This window comes from Cynoglossus semilaevis, chromosome 10 (genome assembly GCF_000523025.1).
Source record: "Cynoglossus semilaevis isolate Cse_v1.0 chromosome 10, Cse_v1.0, whole genome shotgun sequence".
NCBI classification, from domain to species: domain Eukaryota; kingdom Metazoa; phylum Chordata; class Actinopteri; order Pleuronectiformes; family Cynoglossidae; genus Cynoglossus; species Cynoglossus semilaevis.
The window spans coordinates 4,049,167-4,070,848 of NC_024316.1; the positions used below are offsets into that span (position 1 = coordinate 4,049,167).

The 21,682-nt window shown below is 38.1% G+C and overlaps 2 protein-coding genes across 5 annotated transcripts in view; both read right to left on the reverse strand.

Moving 5' to 3' along the window:
* LOC103384655 (neuronal acetylcholine receptor subunit alpha-2-like) overlaps positions 1-9,676 on the reverse strand; it is a 46,374-nt gene extending 36,698 nt beyond the window's left edge. The window contains exons 1-2 of one of the 2 annotated variants that reach the window (XM_008318241.3): positions 9,274-9,676; positions 8,152-8,219 (exon numbers count right to left, since the gene is read on the reverse strand). The gene's annotated coding sequence lies outside the window, so the exon portion shown is untranslated. The remainder of the gene's footprint in view (positions 1-8,151; positions 8,220-9,273) is intronic. The other variant, XM_025059122.1, reaches the window with a different exon arrangement.
* A 1,180-nt stretch (positions 9,677-10,856) lies between these two features.
* Positions 10,857-21,682, reverse strand: part of LOC103384656 (potassium voltage-gated channel subfamily KQT member 2-like) — a 23,663-nt gene continuing 12,837 nt past the window's right edge. The window contains exons 11-15 of one of the 3 annotated variants that reach the window (XM_008318243.3): positions 20,969-21,174; positions 18,896-19,001; positions 18,638-18,769; positions 16,336-16,426; positions 10,857-15,827 (exon numbers count right to left, since the gene is read on the reverse strand). In XM_008318243.3, the coding sequence (XP_008316465.1) occupies positions 14,991-15,827; positions 16,336-16,426; positions 18,638-18,769; positions 18,896-19,001; positions 20,969-21,174 (1,372 nt within the window). In that variant the 3' untranslated portion in view covers positions 10,857-14,990. Of the gene's footprint in view, positions 15,828-16,335; positions 16,427-18,637; positions 18,770-18,895; positions 19,002-20,968; positions 21,544-21,682 lie in introns of those variants that run through there. The other 2 variants (XR_003050898.1, XM_025059476.1) reach the window with 2 other exon arrangements.

Consider the following 21,682-nt stretch of genomic DNA (forward strand, 5'->3'; position numbering starts at 1 on the left):
AGGAAAATAAACACATATTTATATATAGTTACTTTTGGTCAAGCAATAAAGATCTTCTCTTTGGAATAATATTAGATGTATGAACACAGTCATAATTAAGGACAGCTCTATATGATCTATATACTGTACTGTACTTTGGAGCACAGCTACGGAAGCATGACCCTGTTTGATACACAAGACAATAAATCATTAAAAATAAAGATTCATCTGCAATGCATACATCTGAAGACTGTGTCAATAAAGTCAGTACGGGGGTTTGTAAGGATGCCTTCATATAGATTACTTTTTAGAGCTACAGTATAAATAGCAGTTTTCCCACGTTTTTTAAAGACAAACTAAAACAAAAATCTTCTTTTTTCTCTCACAGTTAATAAATTATTAGTTTAGAGTTTAGACTCTGTTGTCTGCACACATCTAAAGGCATCAAAGGTGTTTGTCCAACTAAATCCACATTTAAAATAACTTCTTACTGAGTATTCCATGCAACCTATGATATGCACCTCAGTTTAGTGTCCTGGGGTTTACTAAAGGTTGTTATTTTATTTCTTGTGATCTTTTATACATTAATGGGAGTGAAGCAAAGGTAGATCACTGTTAAAATACAAGGTGTAAATGAAAAAAAAAGAATCACATGGGAGTGGACAAAGTTATCCTGTCCAACGTAAGATCACCAGATCCATGTGAAGAACATTTACACTGAAATGACTCAAACAGTCATTTAGTCCAACAAAGGAACAACAATACATCATTTTGAAGGGTAAAGATACATAAAATAATTAGAAGAGAACATTACTAACGAGAATGATCCCTTTTAGCAGGTTAATATCACAACACTATATCAATCAGCATGAAAGTACAGCATGTGATGAAAACAACAAAAATAAGAGAAAGTGCAGCTGAGTGGGAGATTCTCTTTGATTGATTTAAGAGTCTGGAAAAATATGTCCGTGGCTCATACTGGATTTATTTTGCAATTAGTCGGTAACGTCATGTCACTCAAATTATATCTTTGCCTCCTTTTATATTGTAGGTGGACACCAGGTTCACCTAACCTAACTTGTTTTGATAATACAGTATTTGACATTATACAAGGTCAAATTAAATATGATTAAAACTGATAAACTACATCAGTTATAGTTCCAATGGCCTTTGTTAAATAGTGCTACATTTTGATAGCTCTAATTAAATGGAGAATACTTCAGCACAGCCTGACTGACTAATTCCGGTCTTCCTAATGTTGAGGTCACCAATTGAGGTCCCGTGGGGGGTGGTCTTCTGTCAATACTTCAACATAGCCAATAGATAAATGGTACATGCAGCTCCCCTGAGAGACAGAAAGTTCATTTTGAGACAAATTAGTACATCGCCTTTGACTACAGCAGCTTCAATCCATCCTGGATTTTTTTTTTTTTTTTAATCTAAGTGATTAAAGCAGACGGCAATTAGGTTTAGACAATCATTTCACTTTGGGAGCCTTGCAAAGTTACTGTGAGGTGTAGCTAATCCTGTGTGCTGTTAAACAAAAGCTCTGCACGGCCGGTTAATTCATTTGACAGGACCTGGGTGCGCACTAATGCTTTCAGGCTATTATCCAACGCCACTTTTAATTTAATGGAAGTTGTTCCGGCTCAAGTGCCAACTGTTTTACACTTATTCTCGTATTCCCTCTGGGTGCGATGACAAACCTGTCCTAAACTCTGGTTTAAAGGATTAAAAGTTTAATCTTTAGTGTTTCAAAAAAAAATCAGAATTATTTCAAGGGTATTTCTGAGAATACAATAGGACATTATAAATCCCTTTTTTGTTTTCATGATGACAACACTGGACTTAAGGTATTATCTACAGGATAGACTGTACTTAGTATATATTTAACGGTGCACACGTGTGCCTAGTTATAAATAGTATTTTCTAGTTATGGTTTCAGTGAAATTTGCAATGTACTGAGGTGTTTGTATATAAATATGTGGAAATATTAGTTCATATAGACTCATGTCTTATTCAGTTGTTGATCACATCTGTCATTTTTTGGGTAGAGGATGATCTGTTTCCTCATATTTGGACGCCCACTGTGATAATAATTGCTAGGTGTGCACCAAACTGTCAGCAGAGATGCAGGAGATGGATGAGATATTAAAGATGGATGAGTGATAATTGTGTTGCAGAGTCTGACAAGACTTCCTGGAGTTCCCCATCGTGTTGTCCCTAACCACCCACTGGGGTTTGAGGCGCTCTTCATAGCACCGCCTTCATCTGTCTGACAGAACATGGTCAACCTCTATTTTTAACTGATATTTTTAATCATGGACATAATATTCACAAGTATCTTCCTTTTAAATAGTTGCACAGACGTTCATCTGTGCCAGATTTATTACAGAAGTGTCAGTGACTACAAAGTTTTCCTGGCAGTTGCTCACCTTGTTCTTCAGGGCCTATAAATCAGGCCAAACAGTCTGCTGTGAATGAGGCTGGCCTATTAAGAAAAGAGTCTAGCAAGGAAGAGTTCCCCTGATTATTTGGCACCTCACTGTTCTTTTTTCAGTAAGTCACAGCTCCCTCAAGTAGCTCTAATGTTTTAGAGGTCAGAGTTCTATACACCTGACTGGGTTTCGCTTGCAATAAAACAGAGAAGATGTTTCACACCTAATATTCCTTATTAATTTCACTTTCAGTCGTAAAATTCAAGAACTCAACTTTAAAAGGTTCCATCCTGTGTCTGTTTGATTGCTGTATAATAAAAATCATTTCAGATCCAAACCTAGCCAACTGTTAAGTCCCTTTCTGCTTGTTCTGACAACAAGCCAGGAACTTGGACCAGCTCCACTGGAAGTTCTCCAGACCTTGAAAAGTTGAGGGACACGTTGAAAACTCCTTTTTATGTTTTTGAGTTTTGTGATATTGATAAACAACTCCAAAGACTGGGTGTCATTAGATGTTGTTGTCAGTGGGGACAGGACTGGTTGGAGCTTGAAGGACACAGATTGTTGATAATAAAGTAAATATATGACTAAGTAAAACCACGCTGGTGACATGAAGCATTTCAGAACAAATACATTAACTTAATAATTGAAACAAACATTGACTTTACATTTCAAATGTCCAAACTGGCTAGTTTGGTTCAGCCAGTTGGTCCAGATATCTCTTTCCGATGATCTTGTGGGAGGTAGAGGCACAATTATGTCTGTGATAAATCTACGGAAACTTTTCTGTCAGAGAAAAATGATGAAAATTACTGGAGGTGGAAACATAGCTGTAAAATTGTCAACTTAGTGGCTATAAATATTTGTGTGGGCTTTGGATGGGGATGCACAACTTCACAGAACAATGCATGTTCAGCACTACAGTTTCTTCATGTAATTGCCTCTGGTTTCAAAAAGACAGTCTGTTATGAGGAGCATTTTTAAATCTCACCATTAGTTTTTGTAAACCTGCTCAGTATTTATCATTAGTACTTTCTAACTGCCTGCACACTTTGCCCTGGACTAATAATGCCCCTGTCATTTCACTTATTGCACTAAGGCTAGGCCTAGTGGTCAGCAGATCTTCCTTGTAATTACAAGATTGCTAGTGCAAATCCCATGAGCAGCAGGGCTGTGGTGCGTTGACGAGACATCAAAACCACTCTGTCTCATGAACACAATCAAGTGCAGCCCACTCCTCCAGTTTCTCTGATGGATTTCATTTTATTGCAGTGAGCAAATACTGCTGTATGTAACCATATGTACAACGACAATTAAACTTCTATCTTTTCTAATACTTAAAACTCCGAGCTGTAACATTGCCTTTTGCTCACATTAGGAACTAATGATCCTTCAGCTTGGCGACCGTGTTAATCCTCATGACAGCAACTGCAATCAACAAACGAAAAAAAAACAAAAAAAAAGCAGGCAGTCAGCCCTTCAATGTCACACAGAGATAAAAGTTTCCCTTTCAATTACACGTCCATTTTCTCACCAATTACCCACATTCTGTTGCCCATCTTCTGTTTTTTCAACTTGACTGCACTGTTTGTGACCCTTATTTCTTGGTACCTGGCTTTAAATCACTCTGGGCTGTGGGCCACAATTTTCTTTGATTATTTTTACAATCAATACCAGTACAGTACAGAGAGAAAAAAAAAATCACCCAACTTTGTTCTTCATGACAGCAGACTCTGATGCTGTAAGGCTAGAATGATGACATTTCTAAATTGCCATTGTCAAACAAAGCCTGTGTGTATTTGTGCGTGTGTCACTGGATGTGTGGGTGTTGTCAGTTTCACAGGAAGTCCCTCTCAGTCAATACCATCAGAGTTAAATGTGTCTCTTAAGTTACGCCTCATCTGAAATCCACCTCACGTTCTGTCTGCACAAACCAACAGCAGTCTGTATGTGACCTTCCGAGGCTGTAGCCGTCTTCTACAGCCTCCCTTCACACACTTGCCTTCTATTCCCAAAGAATCAAGTCACTGAAAACCTTGAATTTACCATGTTTTCCTTGACATTCTCTCCAATGTGAGCTTCATGTCACAGAAGCTAATGTCACCCACATTTAGATTTCTTCAAATTGACTGATTACTTTTCTGAACCATCCACTCTGACCTTCTCACTGAAGACCGCACCTCATAAAAACAATGGTTTACTGAGAATGTCGCATTTCTTCTAATCAATGTGGTCTTTACACAATTCATCTTCTGATATATCTGGAAATACCAACCCCATATTGCCAATATAATAAGATCAACACGGCATCAAGACATTTAAATGTTAAATTGTGCTTAGAGACTGAATAAAGCCCTGAAGAATAGAAAATACCAAACTGTACTCACAGTGTATGAAGATAAGAGAAGACATTCTTACTTTTACACTCTGTGACCCTCAATTACTACTTTAATTCCCCATATTTGGAACATGCTAATGATAAACTGCTAGCAACAAAGTGAGCTTTATTGAGTGACCCCACTCTACCACCACCTTGCACATCATGACCTGTTCTTCATATTTTCATTACCTAATTCATGAAATTGCCAAGTGGAAATCGTTTTCTAATCCAGGAAGTTGATGGTTAGCAAGACGCTTTATTAATGACGTTATGATCTCAGATAAGACAAGGTTATGTCAAACATACAGATACTGCAAACTGCCTCTATCTGACTCCAAGCTCCTACGTAAGGATTCCCTGAGGCAAAGTGGATCAGCCCGGCTACTCCCACTGAATACTAATGAATGAATGTAATCTCACTGACGGCTACAATGCATTCACAGCCACTCTGGAGTGCTGCTCTGGGGTCATCGCTGTGTCCCAAACCCAATGTAGAGGGGACAAAAATTGATCTGTCTAAAGCATGAGAAAGATGAATGAGTGACTTTCTGTACAATTTCATAAACTAAGTGCTCAGTTTATCAGGAAGACAGAGCTTAAAGTAATGAAGTCTGACACAGTGGTCCTTAGAGGTAGCGCGAGACCTTTATTAGTTATATGAATTTTGCAAGGAAATTTTGTCAGTAAATCTTAACAGATAAGTGTAGTGAGGGATTCTATGATGTCTATGATTCTATGGGGTGAAGGATGGGGTAAAGGAGTCACAAAAGAGAAAGGTTAGGATTAGCTCAGTGCTTAGCACAGAGAAATGTGAAAATGGTGCATTAAAAATAAATAATATCACAATTCATGTTGTTCACACAATAAAAAAATTGATGTAGTACCCAGTACTAAATAGGTTTTTCGTTAGGTTTGTTTACAATCACATAACGTATATCATAATGTGGTATTACTTTACTGAATTCATGGTCTAGTGCAAACACTGATCCAAAATTCCTGCATAATTTATTATGCAGATATAAAAAAAGAACATCTCCATGAAGATACTTGTAGTCAACTGTTTAATTTTAAAGAGGACATTCAGCAGTTTGAGTTGCTGCCGATATTTTTTTCAGCCTAGAACCATGGACACAAATTGGGACGGAGCCATGTCTCTATACTATGAAAGAATAATCACCATGATACTGCACCACCATAAAAACCAAGAGAAAATATGTTTTTCAAACACTAATAATAAACTCTTTAAGAGCTGTCATTAGTGTGTGTTTTGACAGATTGTCGGCACACAATTCAAATTCTGATAATTTCTTCCAGATGTCTGTCAAAAAATACTTCTTTAAAGTAACATCAAAAGAGTCTCTGAAAATATATTCCATGATTACTGTAGCATATCTGGTGGTGCAATATGTGGCTCATGATAAAATCTATTTACCTCGGACAGTCATGAAGGTCAACATCATCCCAAGAGCATTTCCAGTTCACCAATCTATCTGTGCACTGGCTTCTCCAGGGTTTGGATCTTTGCTGTGTTATGACGAGTGCTCAGGATGAAAGTGTGTTAATTACTATTCCTCTTATAAACAACCAGCTGAAAACTTTACTTTTAGAGTGCTTTCACAGCATTATTTCTTTGTCTGCTCAGAGTTCAATTATATTTTGCTCATTTTGCTGAGAAGGATTTATTGAGCTACACAGAGTGGCTTCAATGGACTCGGCAGCTCCCTCCTTTGTTTAGCTGATTCCTGTTTTTCATAATAGTGAGAGCTTTGCTAAGATAACTACATCTCCTGCTTATGGTTGGTATAATTACAGCAGTGATATAGGAACTGCAGCAATACAACTGTGGTTCACAGCAAAAACAAATTACACTGCAACACATAGCAGTGAATGTACTGTAGACTTGTGACAAAAGCTGATTTTAACATACAGATCGCTGGTAATACAAAGCATGGCAGAATTACTGTTATTAACTCAGCTTTATTCATGCCAATAAGTACGGTTTAGGCTTTTGATTAAAGCCCCATGAACCTTGGCATAAATAGAAATATGGTTTTATTGTAGTGATGCTTTGAACCATTAAATTCACATTTGAAGTGACGTTTATTTGTAGATGCAAATGAATCCCTTCACCTCACCACCATAAAAAAAAACCCTAAAAAAGCTTAGGGTCTGATCTGTCACAGATGAAAGCATCATGGGAAAAAAAACACAAAATAACTTTGTTGTTTGTACTTCAGAAAAAAAAGTATATAATGTATGATGTATATGTACGAAATAGTATGAAAGAGAACAGCAGTAAATGTTTTGTAATCTCTAAGTGATACACAAAGTAGAAGAGAAATATTTTACAATACACGAGTATGTATGTTTTGAAAGTTTGATAAGATCGTATTGACGTACTGTATGATGGAGTTCACTCTGGTATTACAGTGTCTCCAAAGACGGTCTGAGTCCTGACCAGAATGAACTGAGTTTGCCAACTAAGATCAACTTTATTTCACAAAACAAAAAAGATGATACAGACAGTTATATGATCTAAGGATTACAGTTCTTATAAGCAAATATTTCGGTAGATGAAGAAATTCCCTTGATAGAAGGACTTAATAAGAGAACACATGAGAAGATTTTAAAATAAAACCTAAATTAAAATGTCATCTTGGTGTTTTTTTTCTCTTGAAACACAAGTAATTTCTGAAAACAGGTAAAGAACTATATGCAGATGCCAAAGAAACTGTTGGCTTCCTCTCACAGAAATCTGTGGGGTACTCTGAAGATCAGAGACCATGACGAAGGACCTTTTAATCTTAAGTAGCTTAAGACATTTGCCAAATATTAACTACGTGAGCTGCAGTGTGATTTTAGGAGGAAAGGTTGGCCAGTTATGTGGGATGAGTCATTATCATTAAGTACATCACCAATATCACCATCATCATCACCACTACCGTCACTGACACCATTGCTGTTATAATCGCCATAATTACAATTACTATTGCCATTATCAGCATTGTTACAATCGATGATGTCACCACCAGGTCACCATGATCACCATCACTCACAGCATCACTATCAGAATCACAATCACCATAATCATTACTGTCATCACCATCAATTGCATCATCTCTGTCACCATTGCATCACCACTTTCAATGGTGTCGTCTTTATATATATATATATATATTTATATATATTTATTCATTTATTTATTTATTTACACTGACATCATAATTGACATGTGGTCAGCATCATAATAATCGTACCATCATCTCAATCACCAGCGTCATCCTCACTTTAATAACTTCATCATTATCACACACACTGTAATGGATGAAATTCGTATCTGTCAACTTCACTTACTTGGTATAACTTTGAAAAGTTCAGCTCCAGCGAATACTCAGAAACATCTCCTCCTCAAACAGCTACAGCTGAAGAGGGAAAAAAAGAACCGACAGAACATTTTTTGTTATTTTTTATGTTGAAGTTTTGAACAACTTTTAACTTCCATCCATTATATCCATCTATCCTTGAACCTCGGTAGCTTAAAAGGAACACTTCAAATAAAAGCTTTATCAGACAAACTCAGCTCCTATAGACGGGCAAACTGCATATCTCTGTGGAGAAAACAACTTCACTTCTGAACTAAGAGATAAATACGACTGTCATTACCTGTATTCACAATAAATCTGCTGAGCACAAGTGAAGGACTAGTCATTCAGCCACGACTGCTTTATTCTCCTGCAACCTTGATCTGATTTAACACAGGCTGCCTCTGCTTTTATGAATAACATTACAGAGATGGGAAATGTCACAGAAAACACATCAGGGATTTATTTTTTTACTTTGTCACCTGCAAATAAGCGCACACATTGTACCACTACAGTTCTGTGCCATGTACTTCAGTTTGCAGTCACACACATTCCTGAAGAGTGTTTTAAAGTACAGTGAAGAAGATTCACTGCATTAACTTAAATAAGATAGATAGAAAATAGGAGATGACTCAGCATTTTAAACTACAAATCTTCAAATTAAACTATGTGTAATCACAACAGACTGAGATAAATTAAGGCTTAAAAATGGTAGCTTATAAATCAAAATAATTACATTTCAACCATGACGTTTACCAAGAAAACCAAATAAAATACACAACATTTCTGTCTGATTATTTAGTCAATTGTCAGGTCACAGGGCTAAACATATGTTACATTAGATTTAATTACACCAGTAAATGTAAACACTGAAACTTAATTTAATGTCTATACAGTACTTGGAAGTACAAATGTAACTGAATTGAAACCCATTATTTGTGTTTTTAAAAGCTATACTGTCGTTTGTTTGTTTGTTTGTTTTTTAAATGTGTTGCATTGTTAAATGCTAGGCTCGTTGTTTGCCCTTCACTCATGTCATGTTTCACACTTAAAGGAAACACGTGTAAACACACATTAACAGAAGAAGTAAAGGTGAAGACAGAAGCAGACTTACATGTGTCGGTGTCAAGGCAGTGTGTGGAGACGTCTGAACGATCAGAACAGACGGCATTTGTTGCTAATAAAGACATCGACATACAGGTGTGTCGCTCTGGTTGAGGCAGGTTTGTAAAACTAGAGTCCATCTAGTGGTCAGGTGTGGAACTTTAGGATTGAGAAAAAAAAAGTGGAATAAAACAGCTGTCAAATGGACACCTTGACAAGAACACAATCAAACGACAGTATTACTTAAATATACTTCTGTGTGTTTACTGACAGGCCAGTGTACTAAAAACTATATACAGATTGTTGTATAACCCTGTCAGACAAATTACAACATTATAAGGTGGTGCAAATTGTTTTTAAAATTTCAGAAGTAAAACTAATGGAAAACGCATAAGAAATATTGCATGCACTTTTACAGAAAGAAAAACATTTTTTGACTTTCTACAGACAACTTTCACCAGTGGACCTAAAAAATATATTTGATGATTCCTTTTAAAATTGGTTCTAGCCGAAGGTGAAGCACCTTTGATCCATGTCCTTGGAAAGAAAAAAAATCTCACCAAAGATTAAACTGTGTGAGTGTGTAGAAAATAAACGGCACAAGGTAAAGGGATTCAATTAAATTATAATGAATAGATAAATGGAAAAATTCATTAACGGACATTTCTGTCTCTGAAAAAAAAAATTCAACTCTCATCATTCAGTGCTTTTCACTTAGGTGAATGTGTGTGTGTGGGGGGGGCAGGGGTGTATGTGTGTTTCCTGCTGCTGTTGTGGTTTTCTCATTTCTGTTTGACTTTGGTGTTACTAATCAGGGTAACCACCAATGTACAGATAAAGTCATTTATTTAAATATGCAACTAGTTTATCTTTGTCTATAAGTCAACACAAATCAAATTTTTGAAACAAACAGTAAATTGTGTGTGTATGATTTTGGTGAATGTCGGCTGTTACAGCAGGTTAATTTGTCCTGTCAGGTTTTGTGTGAACACATTTGTTATGTCTTTGCTCGGCTGCAGTTAATGAACATCTAGTTTTGCTCTAAGCAGAGGCCTTGAGGGACAGAACACTCAATTTGATTTGTTAATTGTCTGATGATTAATGACAAACTCTTTATCCTTAATTGGCTTTTTACAAATCATTTTTCTCTTCAATGTATTGGCCTGGAACATATTTTTGATATTTTATTAAACAAAATTAAATATCGGCTCAGGTTAAAAAAAAAATTCAGGAGTGAGAAATTGATTAGTCAGGAACGAGGGCCCATTATGGCAGATGGATAAGGTTTAGACTTTTCTTTCTATAATAAATTACTTTAATACTAATGACAAAATGTTTGTACCACGGAGAGAAAGTTTGTATAAAATATTTTAACGTAGACTTTTAGTTCACCCTTCAGAGCCTTGTTTGTTTGTTTTGCACATTGTATTATTTTTTTCATATTGTTTATTTGCTAACTTTAAAATAAACAGCAACTATATCATGTACAATACAAATTACATTTAATCCATGAGAGCAGTTCTCTCTTTTGTTTCATGATTTTACATTATTTATAACATTATTTTTACATACATCTGTCTAATGAGACTTAAATACTAAAATATAGTTGCAGTGAAGTTTTAATAATCTGTCATAATATTGCTTAATTGGATCTAATTTTATTATTATTTAACAGGTGTTCAAATGTTGTGCATTTGGATGTATCCAAGGTTATAACTGTGGTGCTGCTCACAGCAGCCTGTGGCCTTGAAAAAAAATCTTTTCATGTGCTGGTGTTTTAAGGTCCATTCATATGTGAATATCAAAGCCATATTGATTCAGCAGTGAACCCATATCAATGGTCACATGTTTGGTTTGTCGTCTGAAAGGCAGCCATTGTGTAATAAATCTCAGTTAACTGGTTATATTTACACGATCGTTACATCCCCACACCCGCAGTTATTACGGACTTACACATGTTTTACCTTTGTGTGTTTGTGTGTCATGAAAAAGATATAAAGACAAATGAAGGCTGTCCATGACTGCCCCTGGTGGACTTTAGTCTGCTAACTAACAATGTACATAAAAAAAAATCTGAACCTAGAGCAGATTCTCTCTGACTGCACAAACAGGGTTGCGTTCAAGGACACAGAGTGGATTCTGCTGTAAAAAACAAATTACGATTTTATATTTAATCTCTGCTCATTAAGAGAGAACGCACATACGGGAAGGTCGTTTTTGTACATGTCATGTGCGGCCGTTGTGCAGGGCATCAGTGTCATTTGTTCTCATGAGAAGGTGAAATCAGTGGAGAGGGGAGGTGAACAGGGAGGACCGTGGTAGAGTCCCATTTTTTATTGCATTTCTGTCCACGGTGCTCGGTACATGCCATAACAAAGAGACATGGCGTCCATCTGTCCTTCCCCGCTAGAACATTCTCTCATAACTGTCAGATCACTAATGGTCTCATTGATTGTTAGCTCTTATCATTCATCACAAAGAGGTCAGCGACCCTCACTTTTGTAATGGTTCTGTTTAAATACTAATCTTGGACAGGCTCAAGTTAAAGAGCTGGCTGATGAGGATGGGCTGAAACGCTTAGATATTCTAATAGTTTCATTGAAAAACATCTCAGTAAAATCTGGTTTGTGTGGATCTATTTTATCTATTGACAACACATGTTTGTGTATATATTACTACATGTTCTTCAAAATATAATATACATGAAGGCATTCTTGCCATGCAGCATTTCTGTAACTGCCTGGAAGCATTGCACAGAAAACTGTAAATGACTCACATTGCCTGGCCTTGCTGGATGTATGTCCTTTGTTTTGTGCTACCGGTGGTCAATTCTCCACTGGGTAAATTAGCCTCACTACAGTGTATATGTGCTGTGTCGCCATCATTTGACTTTTATAAATGAGCCAATCAATTGCAGTTTGTATCGCCCTTTCAATGAAAACCCTGCTCTCACAACACTTAACAAATTAGCTGACCCCAGGTTGAGCACCATAATCAACAAGGTTTGTTATATTGGTTGTCAAATAAAAGCTGCATGAGAAAAGCAGGTAAAAATTTACAAAGTAATAAAACAGCTCAGTTTTACACCATAGAGGCGTGTGGACACACAGCTGCTGTACACCCTGCAGTCTACAGCCTGCAACTGCATGTTAGACCAGTGTGGCTGTGAAGTTGTAAAGCTGTAATGGTTTATCTGACCACTTGACCAAAACACAATATTGCAAAAAGTGACAGCTAAACTAGGGTCAGGCTAGTCTAGTTGTAGGGTAACAGATACAAGTGTAAGTCACAAAGGCCAATGATACTGTCAGTTGGGGGCCTGGGGGAGGGGGGGGGGCTGTTTTTGTAAAAATAACAAGGCTAAGTATTAATAGTTGGGAGAAGTCAAAACATTGATGCCGAAACTTAATCAGAAGATTAAAATACCACGTCTATATCTTCGTCTTCCTCAAAGCCTAAAATAGTAATTCTATCAAATAGATCTTTACTGCCATCTAGTGAGAACAGAACATCATTACATCTGATCTCACTGCCGGTCCACTCACGGTGCTGTTTAAATGTTTTTAAAGATAAGCCCTTGGTTGATGTACAAAGTTTTATTATTGAAGAGGAAAAGAGTGCAGTTACATGACGTGGTGCTGTTTCATGGTCAGGAGTGTACAAGCCCGTCAGACACAGACTGTCTCACTTCTGTTCAGAAAAATATGGATGTGAATGAACAGCTTTTACAGTGTTTCCATTATCATGTCCATCTGTCTGTCTTAACAAACTTAACTTTGACTAGTGACAATAATTTGTTACTCCACCTCTTCATGCTGCCTGTACATGCCCACCCTGAATTCCAGGAGTTTGTAAAACTTTAATCATCCACTCTCAGGACACAGAGAAGGTTCATCTGTGTGGAAACACCAGCAATGGTTCATGAAGTAGTCAGAGTCAAACTGCTTGTTTACTCACAAAACAATGGATTTTGGTGTGAAAATAAGGCCATGTTGATATCGTTGTTAATGGGCAGCTCACGCTCCAATTTTATTGCATCTTCCTCATTGTTGAATGTTGAGATGTTGACATGAAACATTTGTTGCCAAAATGCTTCACGTCTCACCAGGAACTGCTCAGTCCAACATTTGCACTTTAGTCACCGAGTGTGCAAAATAATACAAAAGGTGGGAGCTAACGTCCATACACACACCTCTATGTCTATAGTTTTTCCCTTTTTTGTGAAAGGAAAATGTCTTGAACTTAGCACAGGCTGCACATGATTGGAATTCAAGTGAAGCTGCCTAAAAATGAACTGCAGCTTGAAACCAGTCAAACCACCTCCAGTCAGGAGGTTTAATGTTTCTATTCACAACTGACTGTCTTTACAGAAACAAAAGTGGGGAAAATGAACCGCGTTTTACCAATGTTTGTTCACTTTTGTGAACACAGTCCACGAATGGACAACTTCACATGCCATGCATTGACTGCGTTGACTGCTTGATGAATAATGATGAAGCTGCAAGACTGTCAGGGGAATTCCTCTCAGTAGTTCAGGAAACATCAGGCTAAATCAATGATGCTGAGAAGCGGGCACTTTCTTTTTAGTTTTGCAAGAATCTAATTGTATTGTATTGCATTGTAGCTGCATTTTACTCTTTTTTGGCATCATAACACCTCATGTTATCAAAGGTATAGAAGTTATCAAGACACTATGCTAACCACATATAGCCTAACAATCTCGCCTCACTAACGGCCACTGTTCCAATGTTCGAGTGGTCAGAGTTGAACTAAAGATCTGCTAAAGTTCATGTAAATGCTAAAGTAAAGAAAATGCCTTATTTCGTTTTTTTTTTTTTTTGATTGAAATCAATGTCATGTTCAATGCAAAACTATGAGTGCCACACTCTCATTGATGTCTGTGTCATCAGAGGAAACAAGGGGAACAAAACACTGGGGCTGCAGGCAGCATCCACTGGGCCTGAGCACCTCCTCACACAGGTAGGAACAGTTACATCTTCATAGAACATTTACTTTAATTGTTGTCATACAAACTGACAGAAACTGAGGCCATTTTGAATTGACACCCAAGATGGCTGCCTCTAATTTCAATTTTAGTTTTAACCACTTTTTATGTCAACATGCATATTGTTATGTCAGTATGTTTAGTACTTTGACTCTAAAGTTGAAGCAACTGTGGTACTTACTCTCATCAAATGTTAGTTGACACTACAGATTAGTAGCAACTGAAGGGATAAAATGACCAACAGATGGCAGTCATGTCAAATCCAGAGTCCACTTTAACATGTTGGTTTAACCCTAAAGAACAATTATCTCTGTTTAATTTTGCCCAAATTTCCCACGAATTTCCATATTTATGTTTAGAGAAATCATGAAAATATAATCTCACAGACGCAGGAAGGGCCTCTGATGTCACTGTATCACATTGTGATCTTGTCGGTGCTCAGGTCCCGATTAGGTAAAAAAATGTGTAAAATTTTTTGTGTAACTTTAATTATGCAGTGCTGTGAAGGTGCAACATCATAAACTGTAACCAGAGTACCATAATGAGAAAAAAATACCATTAACATTTTTTTTTTTACCATTTTTCTTGATCAACAAGCTGAACGTAAACATTCACTAAATCTACGATATTCTGAAATTGTAACAGCAATAATAATAATGTGGCTACACAGTCTCATGACAGGTCTCTCGTTGGCAACTGAAGCTCCTTCTTTCTCCACAGACCTACTTCAGTCCAGGCCAACCCCTCTCTCCAACCATCTCCCCAGTGAAGGACAGAGGTGAGGGTGCATACAGGTCAGAGTCTGTGTCTGATTCACCTTCTGCTATAAAGGGTCTGACTCTGGCACAGAGTGAACTCCCAGGCCCAGCTTCAGTCCCTGCTCCTACTCCACCACCTGAGCCTGTGAAGAATGAAGGACCAAAGAAATCCTCCTTGGCTTGGGAGATGCTGAAGCCGCTGAAAGAGCGCTCCAGCTCCTCGTGGTCGACAGACGGGATGGAAAGGGACGTGTCGCTCTCCACAGCCGTGGCATCCTGCTGATACCCCTGCCTCCTGTGGCGCCTACTGCTCTGGCAGATGCTCTCTCTGCTGTTGCCGCCCAGGTATGAGGATGAACGGTCATGAACCGGGGGAGGAGGAAGGCGAAACAGGGTGGGTGAGTGCTCACAGCTGCCACCGACAGGTGAAGGGGTGTTGGCCACGCTGCTGTTCCAGGCAGGCTGGCTGAGGGGGTGCTGGAGTTGGTGCTGCCAAGAGGTAGAGGGGCGGCTGCCAGAGGGAGTGCCCACTGACCTGGCCACAGATCGACCCAGTAAAGGATCTTTCTTTTCCAGTGATCCATCAGAGCAGGGAATATCTGCAGGGGAGCATGTCTTCACCTCCTTTTCCTCCTTCACCTCCTCTTTTTCTTCTTCCTTTGTCTCCTCTGGACTGTGGTAGGGTGGGGCTGGATATGAATTTTTGGAGTTGAAGAAGGCCTCTGTTTCGGAGCGAGGGATCCCCATTCGCTGCAGGTACACACCGACGAGGAAGTCGAGTTTTCTGTCCATGCAGACCACCTGCAGGAGAATACACAAGAAAATGAAATGAAATCGAAAAAGTCAAATTTGAATGATGCTTGTTGTTGTTGTTGTTTTTCATCTATTTTAAAGTAGCACACCACCAAACAAGGTGTTACTGAAATACACTCTTTAGCCTGGGACAGTCATCACTGTTTTTGCACAGACCCAGTTCTTGTTTTGAAGCTTCTTTTTATAGCACTGTTGGACAACTTTTTCCTACACACCATGCATGATGTGGTTGGAGACATAGGTCTCTGGTTATAGTACATCCAATAAAAGATATAATGTATAATATATAAAGATATAAAATATAATATATAAAGAAGATATAATACTCTCATCAATCAACCTTATTTCCTGCTGCCACCTAGTGGCTGATTCATTTATCACTCTGCAGTGTTTCTGCAAATACTCTATTTGCAGCAATTTCTCTTTTTTTTAAAATTTCCTTTGAAAGGAACCCTGTGACCTCCAAATACTCCGACCCAGGGTAAGATATGCCAACCTGGTTTTCAACTTTGACCAGACGTCCCATCATGCTCTGGTCCTCAGCTTCTCCTTCACCTTTTGCACCTTTGCCAACTATCTGGTCGACTCTAGAGTTTGGGAAAAGTTAAATTGAATATTTAGGAAAAACACAGAGAAATATCGTGTCATGATGCCAGTGTATGAATGACTTTCACATGGAAACTGAGCAAAGAAAGCATTTCTGTGAATAATAATCTCAAGGCTACAAGTAAATGTTTCTGAATGAATGGATGACACTGAGAGTCTGATTTCAGGTGTGATGACAGTGTGGATACATGCATTAGGACAGAAGGGCAGGCTACCAAAACAGAGACTATCCAGTTATTTTTGGGACAAAATGCATCACTTTGCATGCTTTTCCTTTGTGCGTCATGCTTCATTTTCATTGCATCCTACCAGCGGAGCTCTCACTACGTCTGTCCAGTATGACAGCAGGCATCTACTTTTGTCAAAACCCCTGTTGAGTCAGACCATGTGACGTAGCTCATTTACATTCAGTGAGGAAACTGTTTAGTTTTAACTTGATGATTAAATTGACTTGAATCTTAATTTAATAACTTATTAACAGAGTAGATTAATTGCTACACTTTAACAGGTAAATAACAATACAACATGTTGCAGTTCTTCAAACTATTCTTAGTACATAAAAAACCTGAACTGCTCCACAGACCCTGGATCACATTGTCTAATTTTTTCTAATTGTCTTCATGAAAAGACCGGCATTTGTGCTGAGAGCCAGATCTGGACTGCATGCAGGCTAGTAAAACACATACATGTATTCATAGATAAATGTTAAATTAATATCGACTCAGTGTTTAGTTTTTACCGTTATGTGTTGTTAGGACAAATGCTAACTTCCATTGATCTATAAACATCATATCAATTCTATTTGTGCATCATGTTTCCCTCAGGTCAATGAAACAGGTCACATGGCATGAACTCAAAAGTGGTCGGTGTTGACCAAACACAATAAAAGAGTATGTAACTGCTTTGACATCTGATCTACTGTGTAAGTGACATAATGCTGGTAAAATGGTCATTTTCAGAGGTGCAGTCTAATGACCTAACCTAGGACCTTCAGTGGACTTCTTATGGCGTGGTGTTGATGGGGGAGGGGGCCCCACAATCATATCTATCCTGGCAAGGCACACAGAGACGATATGAGTGCAATGCAAAATGGAGCAACGTGGCATTTACATCAGCTATGGACAACAAGTTTCCATATGTTCCACACACTCAAGGCATACAGTGAGTCTGACTTGCTCTGTGGATGAGGAGTGTATGTATTTCACTGTTGGAATATATTTATCCAACATGTTTGACCTTCTGGGGATCTGGATGAGAGGAAGTCATTTGTGGGAGGGAAAACTGATACAGAAAACAGTGTGAATTATACATCAATGTCTTATCGTAAATGAATCACAGGTGCAGTCGTTGGGATTGAGGAAGCCAGTGGTACAGTATTTGGACAGATCACAGGTTGGAAAGAACTGGTATCTGAATACAACACATGTGGCCGAGCAAATGAAACAGGCAAAAAAATCAATGATATGTGTCACGACATGTGTGTATCCACCGACACACAAAAAATAAACATAATAAAATTTGCTGTAAGCTAGGACCGACACACTGAGTGATCAGTGGACCAAGACTGCTCAGAGATACCTCTGAGTACTGTTTACCACATGTATCAGCCTGATATTCTGTTTCCCCGAGCTGAAAATTGGGATCTAAACAAAACATGTTTAGGCCCTAAAAGACGGTGATTGTTGAAATAAATTAGTTTAATGAAAAATGATCAAAAGTGAAAGTGAAAGTTTTTGTTAACACTATGGGGAAATGTATTAGTGAAATACTATATAGTGTTTGCCCTATCCTGACATACTTAAACTGGGCCTCTAGGGTGACACAGTCTATGTAGGCTTATATTTAGGACCTTTGTGGCCAGAACAAGTAATTGCCCATAGATATATTTAGATACAGAATCTAGCAATCCCAGATGAGTGTTGTAACACTTAGTTTCCCTGTAGAATACTTCAAAACTAAAATATTCAGTTACTTTCTATTTTGTTTCTGTCTGGTTTATTTTTTTTTGTCATAGTTGATATTGCTGATACCCTGATGAGCGGCACTAAGGTCATGAACCCTTTATAAACTGTGCATTTGTGTGTCATATCTGCTTTCACATTTTAAAACATAAAAAATCTTTTTTCAAGGAGGAGGTTTTGAGGAGTCAATAATACAACTAAAATGTTCTAGAACAGTAGAGGTGGACTTGCCTGGACTGCAGGTTCTTGATGCGTGACAGCATGTCCAGGTGACCTGCAGAATACTGCTCTATCACATCCATGACATCATATGGTCTCAGGCTCTCCTTAAATCTTCTCTTTGACACCAGGAACTTCATGACACTAGGAGAAGACACACATTACCCACACATGATCTGCAGACATAGTGTTACATTAACGACACCTTTTCTTCTGAAGTAATTAAAACAGATTTATTGGCCAGAACTGCGCAGTAAATCAAATCCTTACCAGATTGCCCTTATTGTAACCTTCAATCCTGGAGGTAATTCTTGAGTGAGAAACTCACAGTGGCAGCTTTTATCGTCACCAATTTCCTCTCCAGGAAGACTCGCCTCTACAGAGCAAGGACAAGAACATCCTTCAACAATAATTCATCCACTTCCTCCAGAGCACCAGCAATGTTAGAAGCAAAGCTGCTCGGAGCTTCAAGGGTGCAAGATTTGATGATTCAGAATTAGTGTTTGTATGTGCAGTGAGCGAGCGTTTGTGAAACAACAGAAGAGAGACTGGGTGCAGAATTGAAGGATAGTGCCGATGGAATAAAGCTCTTTTTTTTGTTTTTTCAAACTCTTCTTGACAAGTTCTCTCTTCCCACCACCAATCACAGTTCAGAATATAACCTTTGTACATTAGCATGTTAACTTTAGCCAGATTTTAAAACTCAAAGGTGTGATCACTGCTGATCTGAGATAAGGTAGGAATTTGGTAGGAAAAGTGAGGTCTCTTCATGCAACCTAAAGCAAAGGATTTGGGCTTTTGAGTCCACATTGAATTCAATTGGCACCACTTGACTTGAAACCAGAATAAAACCTTCACTGTCCTGAATAATAACAAGTTTGCCTCAGCTTTTCCAATGCTGAGCATTTCACAGAGAGTCTAAATAAAAGGGTTCATGTCAAGTGAACAAATCTCAGCAGATTTCAGCATGCAACTTTGTCACACAGGTGAAAGTGACTTCAATTTTATTTGTAAAGGCGAAACCAGCAAAATATCAACCCAATATCTTACTTATTAAACCTTCAATTGCTGCAAAAGAGGGAGACAGGAGAGACATGGAGAAAGACCGGTTATGGATTTCAGTATGATGACAATGGTGGACAAATTGAGTTACTGTACAGACAAACATGGGAACATGTGGACTCATCATGTTGAAAAAAGGGCAGAGCTCTCTTCTCTTGCATTTGTATTCACTGCTTTAATGTAAGTCTTTTACCACATGAAAGGTTAAGACAACTGGTCCAACCAGGAGGACTTGTCAGTCCAAAGTCAATGTGCTGCATTTTAATCTTTTCTTCTTTTTTTTGACAAGACAGTAAACAAAATGTTGCCTGTGACTGATATATTTGTAGATGTAGTGTCCCTGGTTGATGTACTGTATGACTGTAATTGGTCTCGGTGGCAGTAAATATATAAAAGTGGACACAAAAGACAACATCGTCCGGTGTTAGTTATTGTTGTATATGGAGTTCAATGTTATACTGTAGCGCTGCAGCTGCTCTATGACTTTGTAACATTAGTAAAGTTAAAGCTCTAGTAGCACTGTAACAACACTCAAAATAAAAAACCACCTGAATCTGAGTCCTGACAGAAACCTTAATAAATAATAAGAATAAAATAAAAGCTTAAAATTTTACTTTACCATTAAGTTAAACTGCATAGCACTGTCATCCAATAGTTATTATTGTGTTGTCATTGTTGTTACCCTTAGGTATACTACAGTGGATAGACATGTTTTTTGCACATATTGCAAGAATAGAGCACTCCTAGCTTAAAAATCCATCTTAACGTGCATGCATTGTGAAAAGTCTTCAACTTTTGGTCAGACCAGTCTCACCGAGCTCAGTGCTGTAAATAGGTCTAGGGCTGACAAGTGGACTGACACAGTAGGACTGTAGACTGGTTAATGTTGTTGAGGACAACTGTCAAGATGCACAGTAATGATCAAAATCCACAAACTCTATAAAACGTTATATTTTTGTATCATAATTTTGATATTTCTCCATATGAATGATGTCACCATTTGGATTAGTCACAAATATAATTGATTAATCACGGTTGATTGCACCTGTCATAAATCTCCAATGATTGTAATTAATCCTCAGCTACAATGTGTTTAATCACAGTATTTTTTAAAATAATTTTACAGCTCTACTGATTACATTAAACAAGTTCTACTTCTATTACTTTCTTTTCCAGTGAGAATGAAGCTTTTTTTTCCCATAAACATCTGCTCACACAGAGCTCTGACTCCAGCCCCTGAATCATGTCCATTGTTCTGGTGAAGCTGTGGAGTTGTCTCACCCTCAGAGTTTTGACGCAGTGGACCACCCCGACCTTTGAAGGCGTGTTTTGGACCTCGGTTCTTCTCTGTGAAGCTCCAGCTCTTGCTGACCTTGCTGGGACTGGCCTCAGGACCCTCCTCTGGCCCTGGAGACTGGACCTTGACCTTGGCCAGGGAAGCCTTGGAAGGACTGGGAAACACCTTGTCCTTCAGACTGGCCTTGCGACTATAAAGAGGAATGATTCAGTTAAAAACATGTTACATTGGGGACAAGATCCACAGAGCATGACAATAATAAAAATCTTTAATAATTATTGTTGATTATTTGTTATTAAATATTTTATTCCCCAATTAATTAGCATTTTATTTTTATATTAATAAATATTTTAAGTAAAGATTTGGATACATTTCTCATTATACATTGTTAATTCTTACCTCCGCAGAAATGCAAAATGTGCATTGTCCTACAGCAGAAGGAGCCATGTCCATTTACGAACACAGCGGCGCATTCAGTGGGTCAGGCAAGCTGCAGGAAGCTACAAGCAAGCATGCATGGGAAGCTCTGTGACACTAAAAGAAGAATTGTAGTCTCACTCTGAGCAAAACAAACAACAACAAAAACAAAAAACAAAACAAAGAACACAAGTCATGCAAAAATAAATCACTGTAATACTGCAAGTTCCGCCTGAACCAGTCAAAGAAAAAGTCTGTTAGGTTATCTGAGATATGCACCT